General features: G+C 39.8%; 1 protein-coding gene across 2 annotated transcripts; it reads right to left on the reverse strand.

Annotated features, from left to right (window-relative positions):
• Positions 1-901: 901 nt before the first annotated feature.
• Positions 902-19199, reverse strand: Fbxl3 (F-box and leucine rich repeat protein 3). Of its 2 annotated transcripts, none has more exons than XM_036199129.1 (5): positions 18799-19199; positions 14685-15033; positions 11537-11659; positions 8082-8253; positions 902-3401 (listed from the first exon to the last, which is right to left on the reverse strand). In XM_036199129.1, exons 2-5 carry the CDS (start codon positions 15030-15032, stop codon positions 2758-2760), a joined length of 1287 nt encoding a protein of 428 aa, XP_036055022.1. In that variant the 5' UTR covers position 15033; positions 18799-19199; the 3' UTR covers positions 902-2757. The 2 variants fall into 2 exon arrangements, with proteins under 2 accessions (XP_036055022.1, XP_036055021.1); XM_036199128.1 differs by having other exon boundaries at positions 18975-19031.
• Between the last annotated feature and the right edge of the window lie 3613 nt (positions 19200-22812).

The raw sequence follows: 22812 nt of genomic DNA on the forward strand, positions 1-22812 counted from the left end.
AGCTTCATGCTACTCCAAGTGCCTTCAAGAGTTTCTTCCCTGTTGAAAACACTTTTAGGTATTTATATTTTGGGTTGGCTGATTATTAATTCCAGGAATAAGCTTTCAGGCTCTGAGAAATGATTTCATTTCATTTCTTTCGAACACAGAGCCTTTCAAAATCCCCAACCCTGATTTCATTTCTTAAAGGAGTCTGTGGCCAGTCTGTGGACTTAATATTAAAATTGGTCTCAAATGTAACAGGTTTTGAACAAATAGGTTACATTAGCTTATTTACTGTTTATCAGGGCCTATTTTTAAGATTTTCAAAAAAATATATTTAAATAGGTTAGATTACCACACCAAATTGGACCTGTTTTCTGAAACGTACTGAAGATAGTAGATTAAAATAATTTCTATGGTTTAAAAAACTATTCTGACTTACATAGATTTCTAATATGGCTGGCTAGCTTAATGGAAACTCTTTTAAAAACATTTATTCTTATGTTTTAATTATGTGTGTGTGTCTGGGAGTGTGTATACGTAAGTGAATGCAGGTGCCCATGGAGGCCAGAGCCACCAGATCTCCAGGAACTAGAGTTGTGGCAAGATGTGGGTGCTGAACCTGCCAAGAATACCACCAGCTTTTAGCCACTGAGCCATCCCTTGGACCCTGAGAGTCACATTTCTAAGTAAAGTTAGCTTTCATTCTGAATACATAAAGAACCTAGTCCCTATTTTTAATCAGGAATCATTTTCATGGTAAATTTCAGTTATTAGAGCGTAAGAACAAATGCAATGTGCCTAATTTTGTATCTTCATACAAGCCAGTCTACCACTGTGTTTACTTATCAAATAATAGATGAAGTTATAATCATACTTTGTAATGTATGTTTTTTAAAGTTATAAAAATACAACAGCATTAGTAACTATCTTTATTCTCAAATTGATAAAACCATTTAACATATTTTACAGTATAAACAAATTAGGTGCTAGGCATTTTGCTTATAAAGTGACTTAAAGTATTCAAGCATGTATTTCAATTTGTACAAAAAGTAAGTTTCAAATAAAGCTTTGGTTAGTAAAACTGATTATATACTGTCAAATCCATTTTCCAAAGTTATGAAAAATAAAAAACATCTAGCACAAGTGTTTCCTGTACAGCCAAGTCTCTTACTATTTAGTGAGAAGAAATAATTCTAATGGCTGCTTTTAATGCTGAGCTCTGGCCAGTCTTTTTCTCCTCATCTATGTGTGCCTGAAAGAATACCATCACTTTTGAAAAGCATAAATTGTCTAGAAAGCCACATTCTGTTTTATTCTCAGGAAGTTCATCTGTTTTTAAGACTGTTAGCTTCCACAACTATCAGGGTCCTTTCTAAAAGTCACACTACTCAAGAAAGCCATTTCAGGCACTGAAGTACTCTGCTGAGGTAAGTCACTTCTCACTTCTCCCAGGAGATATATCTACTACACTAGTGCCCAGAATCCAAGCTCATACAGTATCTGAAAAAAATATATATAACCAAAACTTAGTACTTTTTACACTCTACCAAGTCTCAAATTTACATTTACTCATATGAAAGTAATATGAAAAGCTACATAATTTAAATAATATAAAATACCAGTTTCAACCAAATTAACAATCACAATACTGCAGATATTTTTCTATTAAAATGTTCCAGTTCACTGAGTAATATTTATTCAAAAATTATTATGAACTTATATATATATATATATATATATTTTCTTTTAAATTTAGTGTTTCTGAACTGTACAGATACTACTTTTGATTTTTAAAGTTGTATTTATTGTAGCTATATAATTCCGAAATTAAAGCATAAGCTATCACTAAAATTCACTGGAGATTAATATTCTTTCATGAAAACTGTTCATATACAATTTACAAAGTTCTACTTTTAATTATTTCAATTTGGTTTTTAAGTAGGATTTTCATTTAAGTTGTGTAATAGTTAAAACTAGTTTAAACAAAGATTTTTTTAAAAAGAAGATTAAAGCATTCCTTTACATACAATGCCTCAGGCACCACAAACATTAGTAATATAACAGAAAAGAACTCACATGGCTTAGCATATTACACAGAAAACCTAAGGTCCATACAAAGCTAAATACTACCTCTCTTCTATTCCACTGGTTCATTTAGTTGATCCTGGCTGTGTGTGCCATCCTTAATAACCACGGCAACATTTGTCAGTGTTCTAAGAACTCTTGATATTTTTATCTTAATTTTCAAAACAGCTTCATAACATCTGAAAACATTCAACCAACCTCTTATGAGCTATATCATACATTGCTCTCACAAAATGCTCACTTTCCTGAGCTATATTAAACACCTTATAACAGGTGTATTTATAACTGAAGACCCTAAAATGTCAAGTTTACATTTTTTTTAAAAAAAAATGCATAGAGAACATTTCAGAAAACCTATTAGTATACTTCTTAGATATTACAATATACAGATTGTTTCCTTCAGATATGAACAATCTCATTTTCAGAACTGGATGTTACTTTCAAATATGAAATGTTTTCTTTTAATTTTTAAACATTTAATTGTGATTAGGCTAAAAAAAGGAGTTACCTGACCCAAATTGTAGGTCTTCCAACAAACATCATTCATTATAGACTCAAAGATACCAAATTTCTGTGCCACAAAATAGTAGAAATTACATCAGAACTAGAGCAAATAAACTTTTATTATAATACATTTTCTTAAAATTAAGGTGCTATTTATTCACTATGCCCTATATCATGCAAACCTTACCAAGTAGGCATCATGTCTGGAAACCATACCCTGCCAAGATGCTTAGACACCTCCCAATGAATCTGCTCCAAACTATACTTTTGGTCAGGAATTAACACTTCTTCCATAATGGATAACTGAGAAAGGCGGCCCCCACACATCTTCACAAATTCAACAAAGGCACTACATGAGACTTCGCATTCCCCCAGCCCAATAGCTGACAAATTTTTACAACGTTCTGCAATGCGAATTAACTCTTCATCAAGGGGCCGTAACCCATTGGCACACACTACCAGTTCTACTAGTCTTGGGCAGGTCATGCCCACACGGCCAAGCACATCTTTGCTTACTGATCTCCCAAAGTAAAGATGGGTGGCAGGTATTTCATAACGAAAGAATGGGTCAAATTCTTCTTCGTATAAAAAAAAATACATCACTAAGTTCACTTTGGGTGAGTGTTTGATGAAGGCATCCCAGCTGCTCTTCTGAATGGTATGAAAATGTGTCTGTCCAGGGTTCTCACTGACAACATCAATGCGCAAATGTTCTAAGCGAACGTGCTTTTCAGAAGACAGTGCAAGCAACAACTCATCACTTAGCAAATGGTAGTTCAGGGCCAGTTCTCGTAAGCCATGACACTGATCAGCCACACAAAGAATACCTTGGAAGAAAAAGAAGCCCAATTATTTATATAGTTTTGTACAATTTATCTGTTCAAATGTTTAATCAAGTGCATGTCCTCTAAAATAGCCGTATTTCCCTTTCCACCAATTAATGAAATTTTTAATTTTTAGTTGTGATAATTAGAAGACAAGTTATACTTACTCATATTGTTTATAATATGAAACCAATTCTATATCCTTGTAGCTCATTTATAACTTAGGAAAGCTGTAATTGTCACTTAAAAAATCTGCCATAATTAAATAAGATTAACCTAGAAATGTACTATGTCTTTTTTTGTTTGTTCTTTACCCAGAACTCAATATGCAGGCCAAGGCTGGCTTCAAACTCATAGTCCTTTGGAGTGCCAGCTGCCATATTATAAAAAAAAAACAAAACCAAAATACATAACACTAAACTTACAGTAAGAAAAATTCCACACTCAACTGGAACAAAGACTAGAGGATAGTATTCCAAATTAAAAATGTAATTCTAATATAAGCAGAATATTTACAAAGTAAGAAAAAATTCCATCAAATGGTTATAGGTTAACTACAAACAGTACTAATAAGCTTGTCAAATTTCTAGGAAATATGAAACTATCACTCTTAAATGAGTCAAAGGTAACCAGGTTAACCAAAATCTTATGACCTATAGCGAAAACAATTTCTTAAACAGTTCCCATACTCCAGACATATTCACCTAAACTATTATCCTAGCAACAGATGACTTTACCAAAGATCAGTATTTGATCTCCAAAGTAGATTTATAGAAGTCCGCCCCAAAACGTCATCCTAAACTATTCAACAAACATCCAGTTCTTACGTTTAAAACCAGGCAGGACTAACAGCACACACATATTTTCATTACTATTTATTTCACAAGTTATGGGAGGTACTCTTATGTTTACCTACAAATATTCAAAATCTAAGGAACTAAACAGTATTTCTAGTCCCAAGTAGAGAGAACTAGCTAAAAACAACAAAGCTAGAATGCAAAAAACAGAATGGAAGTTCATGCACTTAACTACTGCTTAAGAAATCTAGACAAGCCCACCAATAAAGTACAACTTTACCATAGTGGATGAAAATGGGGCAATATAATCAGAAAAGGGACAAAGTGACCCACCAAAAAAAGACTCAGTGTCCCTACTTAGTCACTGCAAATTTCTGTTCTACAATACTTACTTTGAAGTATGCCCTAGCCATGCCAGACAACCTAACCACATCTCTGCAACATCAAAAAGCCCAATACAAAGAGAAACCTGCAAAAATGCAAATAAGAGAAGCTACTAAAGCAGCTGCCACAGCCATGACTCTCAAAACGCCCTTTCCCTCTGCGGACCTGGCAAGTGATACCCTGCCTCTCACTGTACTGACTAGACGACGCAACCGGCCTTCTGAAATCACTTACATAGCTAGTCCTAGTCTAGCTCTTCCAGAGGCAGTTTACTCTTGGCTCGTACAGAAAAGGAAGTTAAGAGTCAGCACAAATGGGACTCAAAATGTTAACTGCTAGCTTTAAGACAAGCAAGTTTTAGATATTCATGTTAATAACATCAAATGATTTTATAGACAAAAAAGTAAAAATAAAGAAATAAGCAGACTCTAATAGTGAACATCCACTACCACCCAAAACAGTAAGTGAGGAAAGGAGAGGTCAGCGCAACCACCTCAAAAACACAAACTCACCCACAATATGAGAGTGAATGCAAGTGGACTTCTTTCCTGGAGCTGCCAGATCAAAAGTCCAGCCTGACAGACACTGATTTTGGCCGAAGACCCTAAGCACAGAAGCCATCTGAGACCTGCCTACAACTCTGCCTTACAAAACTGTGGAACTGATAAGCAGATATTATGTAAGCTATTGCATATGTAATTAGCTGTGCAGCCAGAGACAACTAATGCACTACTTATGGACATTTAAACACATAACAGCATAATAAAAGACACAAGTCAATAATAAAAGGACAATTTTAAAAATAAGCAAAGGAAAAAAATAAGCAAAGCAAAAACCCAAAATGGACATTTTTCCACAAAGATATACAAATGGCCACTAAGCATATGAAAAAATGTCATCAAATAGCAGGGCCTGGTAGCACATGTTTTAATTGTAGCACTCAGGAAGCAGGAGGTTCATCTCTGAGAGTTCCAAGGTCAGCCTAATCTACATATTTATTTCTAGGCCAGCCAAGAATCTCAGCAAACTGAGAACCTGTCTAAAACAACAATATTATCAAGATATCAAAATGCATGTAGGCATTATAGTTCTGGGAATTGGGAAGCCAAGGCAGAAGGATCACCATGAGTTGAAAGCTAACCTGGGTTATACAGTGAGTTCCAAGAGTGAGAGAGGCCCTGAAAGGGAAGCAGCAGGGATGGGATGGGATGGGATGGGATGGGATGGTGTGTGTGTGTGTGTGTGTGTGTGTGTGTGTGTGTGTGTGTGTGTTACTACTACTACATACCAACTAGGATGGGTATAATAAAAAAGATAAAAAGCATTAGTAGTGATGTACAAAAGAAATGTACAATGGCAATTGTTTACCTTCATCCTGTATTTTGGGTTTAATCATTTTGGCTCTGGAAAATCCTCCCTAATATCTTTGTCTAATGATTTGTCACCTCTTGTTGCTATAGTAACCTAACTATCCTAGAACCAGTGTTGGACATGTAGGACAGTTCCTCAAGTGGGGAATAGCTACTACATGACTTGGTAATCCTGTTACTAGCTATACACCAAGAGAATCAATATGACCACACAAAGTATGTGAATTTTTATATAAGCATTATCTGTTTTACTCAAAAGGTAGACAACAACCCAAATTATCCACCAACTGATCACCAATAAATGTGCCATAAACATATAATGGATATTATACAGCAACACTAAGGAATAATATTCTAATTGATTATACAGTACAAACAACCTTGAAAACATGCTAAGTAACAGAAACCAGACAGACAGACACACACATACACACACACACACACACACACACACACACACACACACACACACACGAGATACAATTCCATGTATAGGAAATCTGTACAGACAAATTGCAGAAAATGAAAATGCAGTAGGGTGTGATAGCCATGTCTCTTTTTGGTCATAATGATAGTGTTCTAAGATTCATAGTGATGATGATGCACACACTACTCAGTCAGCACACTGAAGGCCAATAAATTGTCTATTTTACATGAATTATAAATTATATGGTTCATAAATCCTTTTTCAATAAAAGTTTTACAATGATGATCTATTGATCAGTAGGTTAAACAATTGTTAAAGAATTTTTAACAAGGCACAGTGTACTGACTACACTGGAAGGTCAAACCAAAGAACTCCAGCTCCTGAGTGCTCCCAGCTCATAGGACACGTGAGTGAAGAACCAACAAGATAGGTGGAGGCCAGGACACAAAGGACCTTGAACACTATAAAGCTATAGGGGCCGGATCTCAGCCTCACAACAGATAAAATGTGATCAAGGTCACATGGAAACAGCTGCCAAAGCCCATTAATCCCGCCTTAGTTTCTATTTTGTAATGCTCTCAGTGGTTATTGAGTACTGGCTGTGACAACTAGGTAAATACAACAGTGGGCCCAGCTATTCCACCTCCTGGTGGGGGATCTTGGAGAACAAAGTGTTCAACATTCAATAGTGAGTCATTTCTTTGGGGGAATTCCAATCTGTTATGGAAAGAAAGCAAAACAAACACAAACACACACAGAAAGACTTTACTGAACAACACAGCTAAAGACAAGGCGGGATTTCAAAAGTAGGAGCAGTCAGAAAATGAAGTATGAAAATCATGTTTGCATCTATGTTTCAGTCCACTTTCACTTAAATAATCTCTGGATAATGCATTAGTACTTAGAAAATTCTACATAAAAATAGCTGGAAAGACCTTTTATAATGTTATTTCTAAATTTAAGTTTTAAAGAGCATTCTCTCAAAAAAGCAATCAGACTTATCCACACCTCTTCTTCTCTATTACTGAGAATTATGTGACTGTTCTGCCCCAAACACCTGAAGCTCAGTTACAGTTAGCAACAAGCAGAGCTTAGAGTATTGCCTTGTGGTCTGAATGTGAAATGTCCCTCATAAACTCATGTTGGAACATTTGGTCCCCAGCTGTTAGTGCTGGTTTGGAAGGCTAAGGAAGGACCTTTCAGGACTGGAGCCTGGTTGGCAGAAATGAGGCACTGGGGTAAGGCCTGAGGTTTTAACAGACGGGCCCCATTTCACCTATGCTTCCAAACTCGAGAGGATGCAATGAGACCAGCTAACTCCTGCCTCTCCATACTCACCAGCACCCTCAAACTGTGAGCCAAATTAAGACTCTTCGTTCATCCTTAAGCCACTTTTATCAGCTCTTCTGCCCCAGCACTGAGTACCTAATAAACTCCCTTTTCTTCTTTTATTTATCCACTTTTGAGTACATAGTATACTCAATTTGCTACATAAAATGATCAGAAGACAGGATGGAAGCCAGTCTAAGCTGGAGTACTGCAGCTGTCCTATTGTTATTAGGACTCTGAGTATTTTTATGTGGAAGAAGATACGATTTGTTAATTCATTTACAAGAAGTTCATTGACAGAATTATTAAACAACAATTTTTTAATTTGAAAAACAAGACAGTTTACTAAAATATGTCTGGTAAAGACATGACATACCTGCTGGAGAGACATGAGGGCAGCTGCTCATTTTCAGCAGCTTGAGTGTGTCACTGTTGTTGGCCACTAGCACTTTAAGGGATGGGTCATCTACTGGGGTGTCATCTATCTTAAGTGAGGACAGGGATTTGGAGTTTACAAACACAACTGTCAGTGCAGAGATAAAGTGAGACTGAAAGACAAAAGATTAAAACACTGTTTCAGTTCTTCAGAAACGACATCTTACAAGGTTTCCTTACAAAATGGTAGGTAGGTATGGCTTTTCTGCACCCTAATAAGGAATTTCAAAACTGTTAAAAGGCAGCACCCCGCACGAAGTTACCAAAGTATAGTCAAAGAGGGGACTAATTTCCAACTCTGAGAAAAGCCTTTCGTACCTGTGGAAGAAAATGTCACTTCAAGCCTCGGAATATTTCTAAGGCCCAGCACCTTCAGTGAGACCAAAGAAGCAGCCTGGGCCCTGACTGAGTCTCTCGAACACACCCCACCCCTGGAAGCTAATGTCTGCACACTGCACCTCACAGGAAAGAGCACGAACACAGAACCTGGCGGCACACCATCAGGACTGATGTCAATCAACTCAAGGTTGTAACTCAACTGAACCAATTTTAAAACAACCAGAGTAACTGAAAAACCCCAAATTTATAACTCCTCTCAAAATATAGCTAAGATTCTCAAGACTTGATTTTAATGTATTTTACTTATAAATATCACAGATACCTTTTAACTTCTTATATACATCAATCTATTGAACAGATCTATCTGATCAAAAGGAATTCTTATGGAAACAAGAATTACGGCACATTTAAAGTACATGACTTTGGATCAGAGCTGAGATAAGCTATAATCCATGGGCAAATCATCTGGGAGAGGAAAGAAAAGCCAATACATGCTTCCACACGTGTCTAGAGAACCAACTTCCCCTAAGCCCACCTGTGAGTTCTCCACAGCAATGTCAGAGGACGAAGCCGGGCTAACAGTCAATGGAGTTACAAGGAAGTACCACCTCCTTGGTCACAATCCTTAACTTGCCTTTTTTTTCCTTGCTGTGTCTAAACTGATTTCCGAAATTTTGATTAAAAAACCTATGCATTAGCATCACAGTATCTTCATACCAAACTCAACTACATCATCCATGATCACAGTTCTTTATTAGTAAGCCCATGACCCAGGCTAACTTCTTTCCTCATTGTCCTGATTCAGCTATGATCACACACATTTCTTCTATTTTCTCTTCTGTTCAGGATAGCCAAAATATAGGAACATCTTATGTCAATCTTTTCTTTTAAAAAAAAAAAGAAAGAAAGAAAGAAAGAAAGAAAGAAAGAAAGAAAGAAAGAAAGAAAAAGCGAAAAGGGCAATAAGTATCTGAGGCAGTTCCAGCTACATCAACATTTTTTAAATTAGCACTACAAACATGAAAATTGAGAGCCACAGATGATTAAAAAATCAAATTATATTCAATACGCTTTATAATATAGTTTATTCTATATATACTGTATCTTAAAAATACATTAAAGTAGGTACAAAAAATATCAACTCAGAGAATTTCCTTCCCCATGAGACTTGAAGAAGATGGTATTACACTGTAACTCAGTTCTTAGCCAAGGCCCTTGGGCAGCCTCTGGAATGTCTGCAGAAGACTTGGCTTCAACCAAATTTAGAACAGGAGTCCAAAATCTGTGCACAACTAGATCCAAGTCCCCAGGACTTGACTCGGTACTTAAGAGTCTTAAATGTTAAACAGATTCTCTGCTCCATCTTCCTTCTTTACTCATGAGAAAACAATCTATCTCAAAATGTACACAATTAATGCAACTTAACTCAAATAGAGGTTTTGAAACCACAGTATTTCATTTGGGTTCTGCTATTCAATTGGAACAATCACCTACTGGTTACAATTCACACTGAATATTCCTTCCTGAATCACTAGTAAAATGAACTTTGAGGTGAGTCTACATTATTTGGGTGCTGGAAAAAAAATGGCTCATCAGTTCAGCGCTGCTCTTCCACATGACCCATGTTCAGTTCCTGGCACCCACATGGCAGCTCACAACTCTCTGCAACTTCAGTTCTTGAGATCCAATGTGCTCTTCTGGCCTCCATGGATACAAGGCACATAAATGGTGCCCATACTTACATGCAGGCAAAACACTCAAACGCATAGAATAAAAATTAGCAATCTTTTTTTTTTAAAACCCACACATCCTATTTTACTTTGTGGTACACTTTAAAAAACAAGTCTGGGGATGCAGCTCAGTGGTAGAACACTGGTAAGACCATAGTTGAGATTCTCAGCAACACACACACACACACACACACACACACACACACACACACACACACACACTACTGGATAAAACCTACTACTAAGCATTAGCAAAATAGAGTGCAGCTTTTATCAATTAGCCTTTCTCAGAAGGTATTCTGATAATTTTTCTGTTTCAAAGAGAAGAGTTGTGGGCTGGTAAGATCACACAACCTTACAACCCAAGTTCAAACCCTAGAACCCACATGGTAGAAGGGGAAGTGACTCCTGTAAGCTGTCCCCTGACCTCACACATGTATGTGCACACACCAACTAAATGTAAACAAAACAAGACGTTTTAAAAAGAATAGTTGTATAGTAGACACTATATGTATAGGACTAACACAAACAGTTAAACCCTCACAAGAATAAATGGTCTGAAATAAAACCTGTAATTCAAGGTATACTGACATTAACTTTGCTTAAAATACTCTTTTCAGTCCATTTACATAATAGGCAGGCTCTACTTGCTCAATATTGGCATTCTCTACTTCTGACTTTTCATTGTAACAGCTGGTACTAAGGCTCAGAAAGAAGCATCTGTGGTTCTCTTTTTCCTGATATATTAGTCTCAGTCTCACTTTTCTTTTAGTACTTCCACTACCTAGACAATCTTCTGTAAATCCACTTATTCTTTAACTGTACCCAGGAAGAACAAAGTAATGCTTACTAGCGTATTTTACCACTGCTGGAGAGATGGCTCAGCAGTTAAAAGTACTTGCTGCTCTTGCAGAGGACTTAGGTTTGGTTACTAGGACCCACATGACAGCTCCTAACTGCCTGCAACTCCATTTCCAAGGGATCTGACACCCTCTTTTGGCCTCCCCAGGCATCAGACACACATGAGGTGCACATACATACATGCAAATAGAACACTCATACACATGAAAAACAGTTTTTGTTTTTTCGAGACAGAGTTTCTCTATGTCACAGTCCTGCCTGTCATGGGACTAGCTTAGACCAGGCTGGCCTCTCAATAAAACTCTTTAAAGGTGTACTGCAAATACTGTTTTAACACTGTAAACAGCCAGCACAGCACATCTCCACCACACATACTGCTTTGCTGTCCTCTCACTGTCAGTGCTAACAATGCCGGGCTTTCACTGGACTCCCCTGCAGAAGGAACTACAACAAAAGCAGTACATACCTTTGGTAGATCCATAAAGCTTGGCCGGGCAGTTGAAATAAGTCCAAGTGTTTTTAGAGAGCAGTTCACAAGCTGCGATAATATATCACAAGCTGCTTCAGCTGACTCTTTGCTGCTGTCCACCTTAGAAAGAAAACAAGTCTTATTCATGTAATATATTTTATAAAAGCAAGAAATACAGTTGTTAATCCAGTGCATTATCATTTAAAGAACATTCATCTTTAATCATCTCTCCTCCATAACCTCAGTCTAATTTTCACAACAGAGTTCATTACAATCCATATGTATATTTATTCAAAGCTGAAAGACTAAGTTGATTATTTCAAATAACACATGTAAGCAGTGTCTATGATGAACTGTTTCAGGACCCCTAAAGAAACTAATGTCACTGAGAATTTTCAGATGAACCACACACTCTAACTTCTCAGTGTTTGGAACAGAAAGATGCATTAGAGTAAAATCAGGGTGTTCAACCAAATAAGCATAAAATAAACTGAGCCAAAACAGAGGCTGCTGCTCTTATATATTCTGCTTAGATAGTTCCTGAATAAAAGGACAACATGACCAAACACCAACACCTGGAAGGGATAAAAGTTAATTTTCTCTAGACTAAAACTGTTAAATACCATTACTTTTATTTCCAAACATGTATGTTTTACTGTATCCCACAGGACTCTTAAATGCTCTTGTGTGTGAAAAGTAATGTACTAATTGTAGTTCTCAAAAAGTGGTTCCCTCACTCAGGGGGCAGAGGCAGGCGGATCTTTGTGAGTTCGAGGCCAGCCTGGTCTACAGAGTGAGATCCAGGAAAGGCGCAAAGCTACACAGAGAAACCGTGTGTCGAAAAACAAAAACAAAAACAAAAACAAAAACAAAAAGTGGTTCCCAGACCACATGGAAACATCTGAGTACTGAAGAGATGCAGATTTGTATGCCTAAACCAAACCATCTGAATTAGGAAGTTTGTGAGCAAGCACTGCCTCTACATCCCCCCTTGGTGAGTCTACTGAGCACAGTCTGAGGAGCACTTGTTGGACTAATAACCCTGACTGTAAGTTTCAGCCTATAGTGTCCACTTAACTATTATCAGGAGAAGCTAGAATAATCTTTCAATGTGCTTGCTTTCTAAATTAGAAATTACTTCCTCAGACAAATACACCCCTAACAACAAAGTTAAACTCAAGCACAAATGGCTTTATGAGTTACATAAGTTGGATAGACTAAACACCAAGGACCCAGCCAACCTACTCTACAGAATGATCTTTATGAGCGCCAGCTCTTCCTTCTCCAGCGGCTGCCATTAGAACACTAAGGAAGGTCAAGGCTGACTAAAAGCCAAGGGAAGCACTGTAGGCTTCCTCTCTGGAGGGTGGGGAGGAGTTCCTCACTTCTGTTTGCTCGAATCCTATCCCATGTCAAACAAACACACTCAATTGGATGTTCAGGTAAATAAACACAAATAATAATAATAATAATTTGTACCAGTGTCCCATTGTTTGGGATGCATTTACACCAAAAATTATCAAAGAAGTCTAGTAAACCTGAAATTAACTAGGCATCTTTTTTGTTTTTTCTTCCTGAAGTAAGGTCTAGCTAAATATCTCTGGCTAGTCTTGAATTCACTACGTAGCCCAGGCTGGTCTTAACAGGTATCCTGTTTGGTTTATTTATTTATTTTTCTTTTCTTTTTGGTTATAATTGGCACTCCTATTCCCAACGACCTAGTACTTTTATGACCAGGTCACTCAGTCACTTCTGTTATCAAGTTCTCCTATCTTAGAAGGATGATGGCATTTAGTGACAGCATGAAGATCTGGTGAAGCCCACTGCTTGGTACAGATTTAATCTGGCCCCTTTAGCAAACAGCAAACAGAGGCAAATCCGGCAATTCTATGCTTTTACTAGTTTGGGGGGTTTTGTTTTTAACATTTTTAAGAGAGAAGGCCTTACTATATATAACCCAGGAAGCCTCAAATTGTTGATTCTCCTCCCTCAGACTCCCCAGTCCTAGAGCAACATGTGTGAGTCACCACGCCTGGTACATTTTCATCTTTTAACAATAATTATCAACTGTTCAAGAAAAAAAAAAGTGTCAGGGATTCAGTAAGCATCCCATATTTCTTTATTTATCTCCAAAATACAACTTGATAAACCCTTGTTCTCACACAAGCTACTGTGATGTCATATAATTCTCTCAAATCTCGAAATGCCACTTCCCTTCATTCATCTCACCATTACATGAGTTCCTATATGTCCCTTCTAACACTGACAAGAAGCAAACAGCTCTCGTACATTTTCCATGCATCCTCTTCTGTTTCCCTTTAAAATATACTCAAACTAGTTAGTTTCTATACCATCTTAGATTTAAAGTTGTTTTCTTTTTTAAATAAAAATATATCAAAACAAGAAACACTTGCTGGGCTGGGGGGTGCATATGCCTTTAATCCCCACACTCCAGAGGCAGGTAGATCTCTTCTAGAGACCAGCCTGGTCTATAGTGAGTTCCAGATCAGCCGGGGCTACACAGAGAAACCCTGTCTTGAAAAACGAAATGAAACAAAAGCAATACTCACTAGCAGATAGACAGCAAGTCAGTTCTGCTCAATAATCATGCCCTAATGTAGTGGTTCCCAACCCTCCTAATGCTGTCACACTTCAACAGTTGCTCATGTTGTGGTGACCGCCAACCATAAAATTATGTCATCGCTACTTCATAAATGTAATTTGATACTGTTACGAATTGTAACGTACATATCTGATAAGGAGGATGTCTGATGTGTGACTCCCAAAGAGGTCGACACCCAGAGGCTGAGACCCACCGCCTTGATGTTTGTTGTACATTTCTCTTTCCTCAAATTTGTTGCCAACCATTCATTTAAAACTTAAAACTTCCGTCAATTTATGCTTACTTAGTGGCTGCTTTTGCTCTTTTAAGTAATTAATTGTAAAGGAGTATTTTAGTTCCAGCAAATATTAAAAATTATTTGAAATGGCTTCTAAGGCATGCAATAATTTTAAAACTTCAAGCAAACAGGTTTTTTTTTCCTTAAAAGTCAAATATTTTAACAACATAAGAAGTTGTACCGGTTAGGACATTAAAGCCACTAAAAATACTTTTATTTTTTAACAGAAGGAGTTAAAGTATTACCTTGAAGCTGACATACTGTAGATGGTTTGAATGCCTTTTAATAATCTGTTTGATCAGCTCTGGATGTGTAGCTTTCAAGTAAGATGTAGCTGGCTGATTCAGTTCAAATTCAAAGCATCTCCACAAGTCAGGCATGTGAAATACCTGATTCCAATTCCGGCACACTTGTGAAGCATGGGCACGGTCAAGAAGAGGCAAATACTTGAATACTTGGAGAAGAATGTCCTGCAGAAGGTTACCCCAATCACGAGGTTGAGAACATTCATGTGTAGTCCTCAGTTTCTTAGGTTCCTCTGCAGTGCCTTCTTCGGGTGAATCAAGGTCACTACCTCTTCCTCCTCGTTTCATCCTATTTAGAAAAATCCATCATTTTTTCCCGTCCTACTTAACTTTTAATCACAAATTCATTTTCTGTCACTGAGACGTATTTGTATTTGGACAGGTAAACAGCAATATGAACAAAGAACTGAACCAACAATTAAAGGAGAATATAAAAATACAGTGAAAAGTGCTGGTGGAGATGAATATTCCTGAGGTGATTTCAAACATCTACATTTAAACACTACTTATGATCTAAGTAAACCACAAATTTTTAACTCAAGTGTTGTAGTCATCTTCTATAGAAGAGCCTATAGTGATACTTTCCAATTTCTTCAGATTTTCTTCAGTTCTCAAACCTGAGGTGGACCTAGGTCCCCACAAATCTCTTAAGAGGATGAAAGGTCTGCACTGAATGAATAGCCTGTGCCATGTGCTATTACTGCTACACATATCCAACCTCTGCTTAATCTAAGTAAACCTGAGCTGAGAGTATAGCTCTATGTTAAAGACCTTGTCTTAAATACGCCAGGCCTGTGCTCAACCTTAGCAGCATAGAACAGATTAATTAATTAAAGCTGTCTACGTTTATGCACTGTTTAGCGGGATGTTGTTTCTTCCCCAACACATTACTGCCACTCTTCCTGTCTTTTTTTTTTTTGTTAGTGACACCTCCATGTCCTTTCTACACATTCTTACCACCTTATTCCATGTGTTTCTCGGAAAGATGATCTGCTCACGCAAACAGTTCTATACGCTCCAAGACCAAGCTCCCTGGGTTTGACTCTGGGTCCCACTTCTCACTTGTTGTATGGCTTTGGGCCAGTGGCTTCAGTTTGTAAAATGGTGATCTTAAGATACACGGTTCTTGTGAGGAATGAAATATTAGGGCTTTTGAAAGGAGAGCCAATCGATCTCTTGTTTAGAGAAACAGCCCAGAAGGAAAGCCATCACACAACTCAGTAGAAAAGAGTGCCCCCTCACACACACTATGTGAAGAGCAACTTTACTTTCCACTAAGGGGTCAGGGAGTGGTGATGGAGACAAACACTGGAAAGAGCTCCACTAACTTAGTACAGCTAACAATGGGCCAAAGTAGGATTACGTTTTCCCCAATATCCTTTTTTTTCTGTTTACATTGTACACAATTATTTCTATACATTATAATGTAATCAAAATTCTAAAGGACACATTTTGATTTGTTAGTTGACTAAGTACACTGTACTCTTCTAACATGGACTACTTGCTGGTACTATTATCTAGTCTAGGACCTACAATGCTTTGTTTCTAGAGAGCAATTCTGACAAGGCACTGGTCCAAACAAGACTCAAAAGGATAGCTTGTGATGCCTACTAACTTGTGACAAGTCAGCACATTAGACTTTCTTAATCCTCTGCAATGAAGGATGTGACATGTACAGACTTTCTCATCTAGTAGCTAACAGAATCTGTGAAGGAGGACTGAGGGCTGGAGAGAGAAACAGGATAGTGGGGGCACAATCTTCTGTCGCGTCAGTCCAAGAGGACGGACAGAAGGATGGACGGGGACGGACACACACACACACACACACACACACACACACACACACACACACACGGAAGGGCTTATTCTTGAAGAGAAAGCATCCAGAAAACAAAATGAGAGAGGTACAAGATGGCTTTATGGAAAAGTCAAACTTATTTATGAATCCAAAAATAGATTCTGTAAGTGTGTTCAGAGCAAGGTTAGAATAATCCACAGGGCCATCTTAAAAAAAAAATTAATAAAAATGTCCCACTAGAGGTTAACCTGTCATTATGACCCACTTTCCCACTTTAACTTATCCTGAAGGTTTAACTTTAATTTTAGCATTTCAATTTGGGTCAAAGAACAAAGAGGTTGCTACCAAGGACCTAAGACTTTATTACCTAAATCTACTCAGATTCAACAAAGAATGAAACAGTGTTCCTACTTCCACACAGGATGCTCTGCTACTTCTGGAGAAATCTCAAGCCAGAACTCCAAGTACAAGTAGTTCGTTTTACTGTCAAGTAAACACATTCAAAACCAAAACTAATGGCAGCTTTACAATAATTTAACAATATCCTGTTAATCCTAAACTTAGACAATTTTTATTTGAGGCAGGGTCTTGGTATGTGGGCCTGGCTGGCCTTGAAATCAGAGATCCACTGCTTCTGCCTCCCAACACAGCCCTATTCTAAATCAAGTGTATTTTAATACAGCTCCAAGTTTAGGAGGGAGTCAGAGAGGACAATATAAAATTATTCAAGACTAAGGAACAGTATCCTAAATACTGTTTTTGATCTAAACATAAACTGAATACATGGATCACCAAAGTATATATTAAGTACTTAGTAGTTTATGAACAGCTAAAGTCTATGCACTGTCAAAGGCATTGAGAAGTTAATGTCAAAATCTTATGAAGCAATACATAAACAAAAGGCCAAATGCTAAAATGCCCTATGTACTGTTCTCATTTAGGCGTGAAAATAACATTAGTGAATGAACACCTAAGAAAGTTTGAAATATCATTTTTCAAAGTTGGTTCAAAACTTCCAACCAAACCTTTTTAACTATCTACACATGAAGCTCTGCTGTACTGAAAGTTGAATGATTCAGAGCATTCACTAGTACACAACTAATTTACAGCAATGCGTTTTACACTGCTTACTGCTAGTCGGTGGAAGTGCCTTTTATATTAACAGGAGAAAGGAGTGTGGCAGACCAGGACAGGTCAATAAATATCAATGAGATTTTCTAGCACAGAAAACCTGGGCTCTGACAGTTCTGATTTACTGTAGTGTTCCAGGAACCCAAAGACTACAACCACGGTGGCAGGAACGTTTTCTGGTATTTGTATCAAGTGCCAAAGAAGCAGCCTAATGAAGGAAGCCTACCGACTGGTTGAGCAGCACCAGGAATTAGTGAGCTAGTCAAACGAAGAGTCAAAGTTTTCTTATTGCCTTAAACACTGGCATATACTGGGCATGAAGTCATGAAAAGACCCTATCTGTACTTGAGCTTTCAAAGGCCGGTTCTGACATTACATTTTTCACCATGTCCTGTGTCTTGCTCTGGACAGAAGGAAACCTAACACACAGTCCTCGGCTGAAATACAAGAACTGAACAAAACGAAAGAGATTAACTCTCAGAATAGTGAGAGCACAGTGGAGAAACAGACAACCAGCAATGGACAAGTAGACAGACGTAACCGGGGGTGGGCAAACAGATAACCCGGATTGGGTTAGAGTTTAAGAGTTACAGATATTTTTTATGAAGCGTTCGGGGGGTATTTTAAAAGTTACCCTTTTCACGTAAGAAAAAGAAAGAGAAAAAAAAAACACCTGGACGGCTGGAACGGACATCAACAGCAGCCAACTCTTCCCGCTCTCACCTGTGGGCTTGGAGATGCACCGACCCAGCGGCTTCCGGGTGCCGGTCTGCAGCTCCGCCTAAGCGGCTGCACCCACTTAAGTTGGCCAAGTTTTCCACTTGGCCGCTCGGCGTAGGCGCTGCCGCCACCTCCCGGGCCTGGCTTCTTCCCACACTATTTCTGCGCCCTCCCCCGGCCCCCGGGTTTCCCAGCCCCCCGCACCCACGCTGCCGAGGGCGAGCGAGCCCGGCGGCGCCCGTCCCCCTGGCCCGGCCACACGCGGCCGCTGCGCGCGCACCACGCCTTGTTGACATGTCCTGAGGTTCCGGTCGCGCCCCGCGCGCGCCCCCGGCCGCCGCCGCCGCCGCCGCCGCCGCCCTCCCCGCCCGCTCTCCGGGCTGTGGCCCCGAACCTCCGCCGTACCTGCTGCCGGGGGCGGCTTCCCCCACACACCACCCCGGGCTGCGCGGGCGGCGGCTCCCGCGGCTCTCACATGAGGCCTCCCGGGGCCCCCTCTCCGCGCTCCCGCCGTCGCGGCCCCCCGCGCTCCGCCCGCATCCGAGACGCTGGTCCCGCGGCGGGCACCGACGCGGCTCCACCTTTGCGGCGCCGGCCGGCCGGCCGGGGTTGTGGGGGGAAGGCAAAGCTTCCCTTCTCCGTCCCGCGCAGGCTGCGTCCTTCGCCTCGGCACCTCCTCGTCGCCGCCGGAGACGCCCTCGGCGAGCAGCAGCGGCCAACAGCAGCGATCCGGGAGCCTCGGCCCAGTTTCCGAACCCAAGATGGCGCCCGGGGCTCGCGGGCGCGCGCTGGGCCCTGCGCGTCTCCGCCCGAGGGGGCGGGCGCGCGGCCTGGGGGTGGGCGGGGCCGGAGCCGGGGCGGGAGCGCGCGCCGGGGCGGCTCCAGCCTCCGGGACCCGGTCCCTGGAGTTTTGTTTAGGGGGCGGGACGTGGGCGGGATGAAGCCAACTAGGTGCCGCTGGCTTTTGTCCGGGTTAAAATCCGAAAGTGTAGGCTGGTGGAACCCAGGCGGAAAAGGAGGGAGTGTCAGCAACACCGAGACCCACCCCTCCCGGACGTAAACATCAGCTGACGGCGACCCACCTCCGCGGGGAGGGCGCGGCCTAGGAGTGCCTCCCGGATCACTCAGCGTGGTGAACGCTACCCTTACCAACGCTACGATTAAATACTTGCCTTTCCATCATTTGCCCAGGCTATTTTTAATGACTCATAACTTTTTCAAAACCACGTTGACTTATGAAATAGAACCTTGAAGTCTGAGAATGTTTTTCTAAACAAGCAGACAGCTGATTACAAGAAAACCCCTGGTGGAGCGTTTTGTAAAATCAAGGCGTCTTTTAAATGCTACCTCTTTGACTTGTTTAAAAAGTTTGGACTTGGTGAGACTGGATTTTCTTAAAATGAGAAATGTTCACAGCTGCAAAATCTTAAAAGTTTGCTGTAGACCGTGCCTTCAGCTCTGTGTTCCTTTTCCAAAGCAAATAATTCTGTCCCTCTCCTCCTGACCTCCTCACTTCCCCCTCCGGTCCTCCTCCTCTTCCTCCTTCCTTTTCTTTAATCAAGGTCTCATTTTGTAGGTTTGGCTGGCTTGGAACTCTCAGAGATCCGCCAGTTTCTGCCCCACCCAGTGCCAACACTGAAGGAATGCGCCAGCCACCATGGCCAGTAAAAACAGACTGAATTTTAAAATGCTTTTATGTATTTGTTTTATTATTTTTTAATTGTATAAACTTTATTTCCACTTAGTTGTAGGCGCGCGCATGCGCGCGCGCGCGCACACACACACACACACACACACACACACACACACACACACACACACACACACACGAGTGCAGTGCCCATGGAGTCCAGAAGGGATTTTGGATTCCTTGGACAATCTGGAGTTACAGGCAGGTGTGAGCTGGGTCCTGGGTGCTGGGAACTGAACTCAGGCCAGCTGGAAAAACAGTAAGCGCTCTTAACTGCTAAGCTGTCTTTTCATCCAAAAGCACATACTTCTACTGGAAAAAACAATGACAACAAAAAATTGTAGTCACAAGAACAAGTTCTGCCACACACAGTGTAAGACCATAAGCATGGCAGTGTCACTATACATAACGATGATATATTGTGCATTTAAACAAACTAGAAAGGAGTTTTAATAAAAAAAAAATGTTTGAGTGGTTAGAATGATTAACCTGATTTAAACATTAAACAACATAAACATGAATTGATGGGTGCTGGTGGCCATGTCAGAGGAGCAGCAGATGGCAATTGAAGTTCAAGGTGTCAGCCCACCGGGAGGTAACTCCGTGATGGGTGAATCTTGGAGAGGCAAGGCCTTGAGACCACAGACCCCGGAACGTCTTTTGCTTCTGCTGTGCCTTTGCATGTTTGCTGTAGCTGTCTTTCTCTGGTATCTGGAGTGGTGGGAATGGGTGTGGGGAGATCCCCACTGCCTATAATGTAGTATGTTTATCTCATGGAAACATCCCGGTCTACTGGGCATTTTTACCCGTGGATTATTATGAAGATGATTCTTTCCCAAGCTGTACTGTCTACTTGATGATAATAATATTAGTTTAAATAGTTTTGATGAATTAAAATAAATACAAGGAAGTGTCACACAGTTAGAACACATGAGTTTCTTTTGAGGAGCCATATAGACTGTGGCTTAGGGTAATGATTAAGAAAATCAACTGAGTCCTAGTTAAATTCTTTTAACATGAGTGTTGGGAGATATGTTCACAGGTTTTGGAATGCATCACAGCTGAAACAAAGCTTTGAAAATAACTTAGACTAAGATGTTTTTGTCAAATAGCTTTGAGGTAAAAAACCCAAGAAGATAATCAAAAGTTTTAGAAAGACACATAGTTGAATGCAGAACTCTTTTAAAGTCAGGGAAAGAACAAAGCAGCCCCATTATTACTATCTGACCCACTTTCTTGCTAGGATTGGTTGATGACCAAAGATGATTAATTCCTTGTACCCATTTTTGCTCTCAATCTCCTAATATAAAAAACTATTAATGAGTGTATTTGTACCCTAAAAATTTAAAGTAGAGCTGATTCTTTTTAATATATAAAAGTTTAGGTTTGTGATTCCTTATAAAATTACCTTTCAAGATAAGTAATAAAGTAATTGGCCCTTTCTTTGTAACTGCAAAATGCAGCCTGCCGGTAAAAGACCTGACTGAGCAAGAATAGCTTGCTTGCCTACATGGTTAATTTATAACAAGCTGCTTGGGTATGAATGTATGTGGGTTCTTGGGATAATTTGTTTTTCACCTGTAATACGTAAAATGTTTAATGATGTAAGGGATATAAAAACATGCTGTTTTTTACTTGTATTCATTCACTTGAAAAATTTTTATATTGCCTGAAAGATTTTTGCTGGGGTATATAAGCTGTAAGGGAAAGAATAGAGATAGAATTAGAGAGAGTTAAAATGGGCTAGAAGGAAAACACCCAGAATGAGAGAGTTAAAACGAGTTAGAAGGAAAATACCAAGAATGAGAGAATTTGAAGGAAAACATCAGGAATGAGAAAGTTAGAAGGAAACCGTCAAGAACGAGAAAAGGAATAGAGAATGCAAAAGAAGAATAAAGAAAGGATTTGAAGGAAACCATCAAGAGAGTGTGTGTCTTTTTCCCCAGCCCTCTCCGTGGCTTCCCCTTGAGGCCTGTGCTGCTGGAGGCTGGTTCCCCAGGCAGCATTGGACACAGCTAGAAAGATGCTCAGCACTTAAGAGTGTTTGTTGCTGTTGCAGAGGACACAAGTTCCCAGCACCCACATGGTAGTTCACAACCATTCATAACTCCAGTCCCAGAAGATCCGATACCCACATGAATGTGGTGCACAGATGTACATGCAAGCAAACACTCATACACAAAAAATTAAAGAGTAAAAATGTCAAGTGAATATATTAACTGAAATATCACACCACACCGTCAGTATGTATAATTTTATGTATTAGTTAGTGAATTTCTTTTTAAAAAAAAAATCAAGTGAGAAATGAGAAACTCAAACTACTGAGATGAGATCAGTGTTGTTCTTTAGGAATATGTGCAAGGTACATGTGTAGCTTAAAAGTCTATAGAGCCACATCACAAAGTTAAGGGGAGTTGGCAAGATGGCTCAGCTGGTAAAGGCACTTGCTGCTGAACCTGTCGACCTGAGTTTTATCCCTGAAAACCAAGGTAGTGGTAGAGAACTGACTCTCTCTGACCTCAGCTGGAGCACACAAGGGACACACACACACAACAAGGCGAAGGAGAACTGGAGAGATGGCTCATTGGTTAAGAAGACACAAGTTCAGTTCCCATCACCCACAATGGGCCACTTACAACTGCCTATAACTCCAGCTCCAGGGGACTTGATGCATAGACCCACATAGATAAAATCGGTTTTATTTACTTTACCTAATCCATTACATCCAA

This window comes from Onychomys torridus, chromosome 9 (assembly GCF_903995425.1).
Source record: "Onychomys torridus chromosome 9, mOncTor1.1, whole genome shotgun sequence".
NCBI lineage: Eukaryota > Metazoa > Chordata > Mammalia > Rodentia > Cricetidae > Onychomys > Onychomys torridus.

Excerpts from the sequence above, each read along its gene's own strand:
- Fbxl3 (XM_036199129.1), bottom strand. The coding sequence starts at position 15,032 with ATGAAACGAGGAGGAAGAGGTAGTGACCTTGATTCACCCGAAGAAGGC. Across the intron at positions 11,660-14,684 it reads TACAGTATGTCAGCTTCAAG|GTGGACAGCAGCAAAGAGTC; the intron begins GTAATACTTTAA and ends TTTCTTTCTAAG. Across the intron at positions 3,402-8,081 it reads CCCTCATGTCTCTCCAGCAG|GTATTCTTTGTGTGGCTGAT; the intron begins GTATGTCATGTC and ends TTTTCTTCCAAG.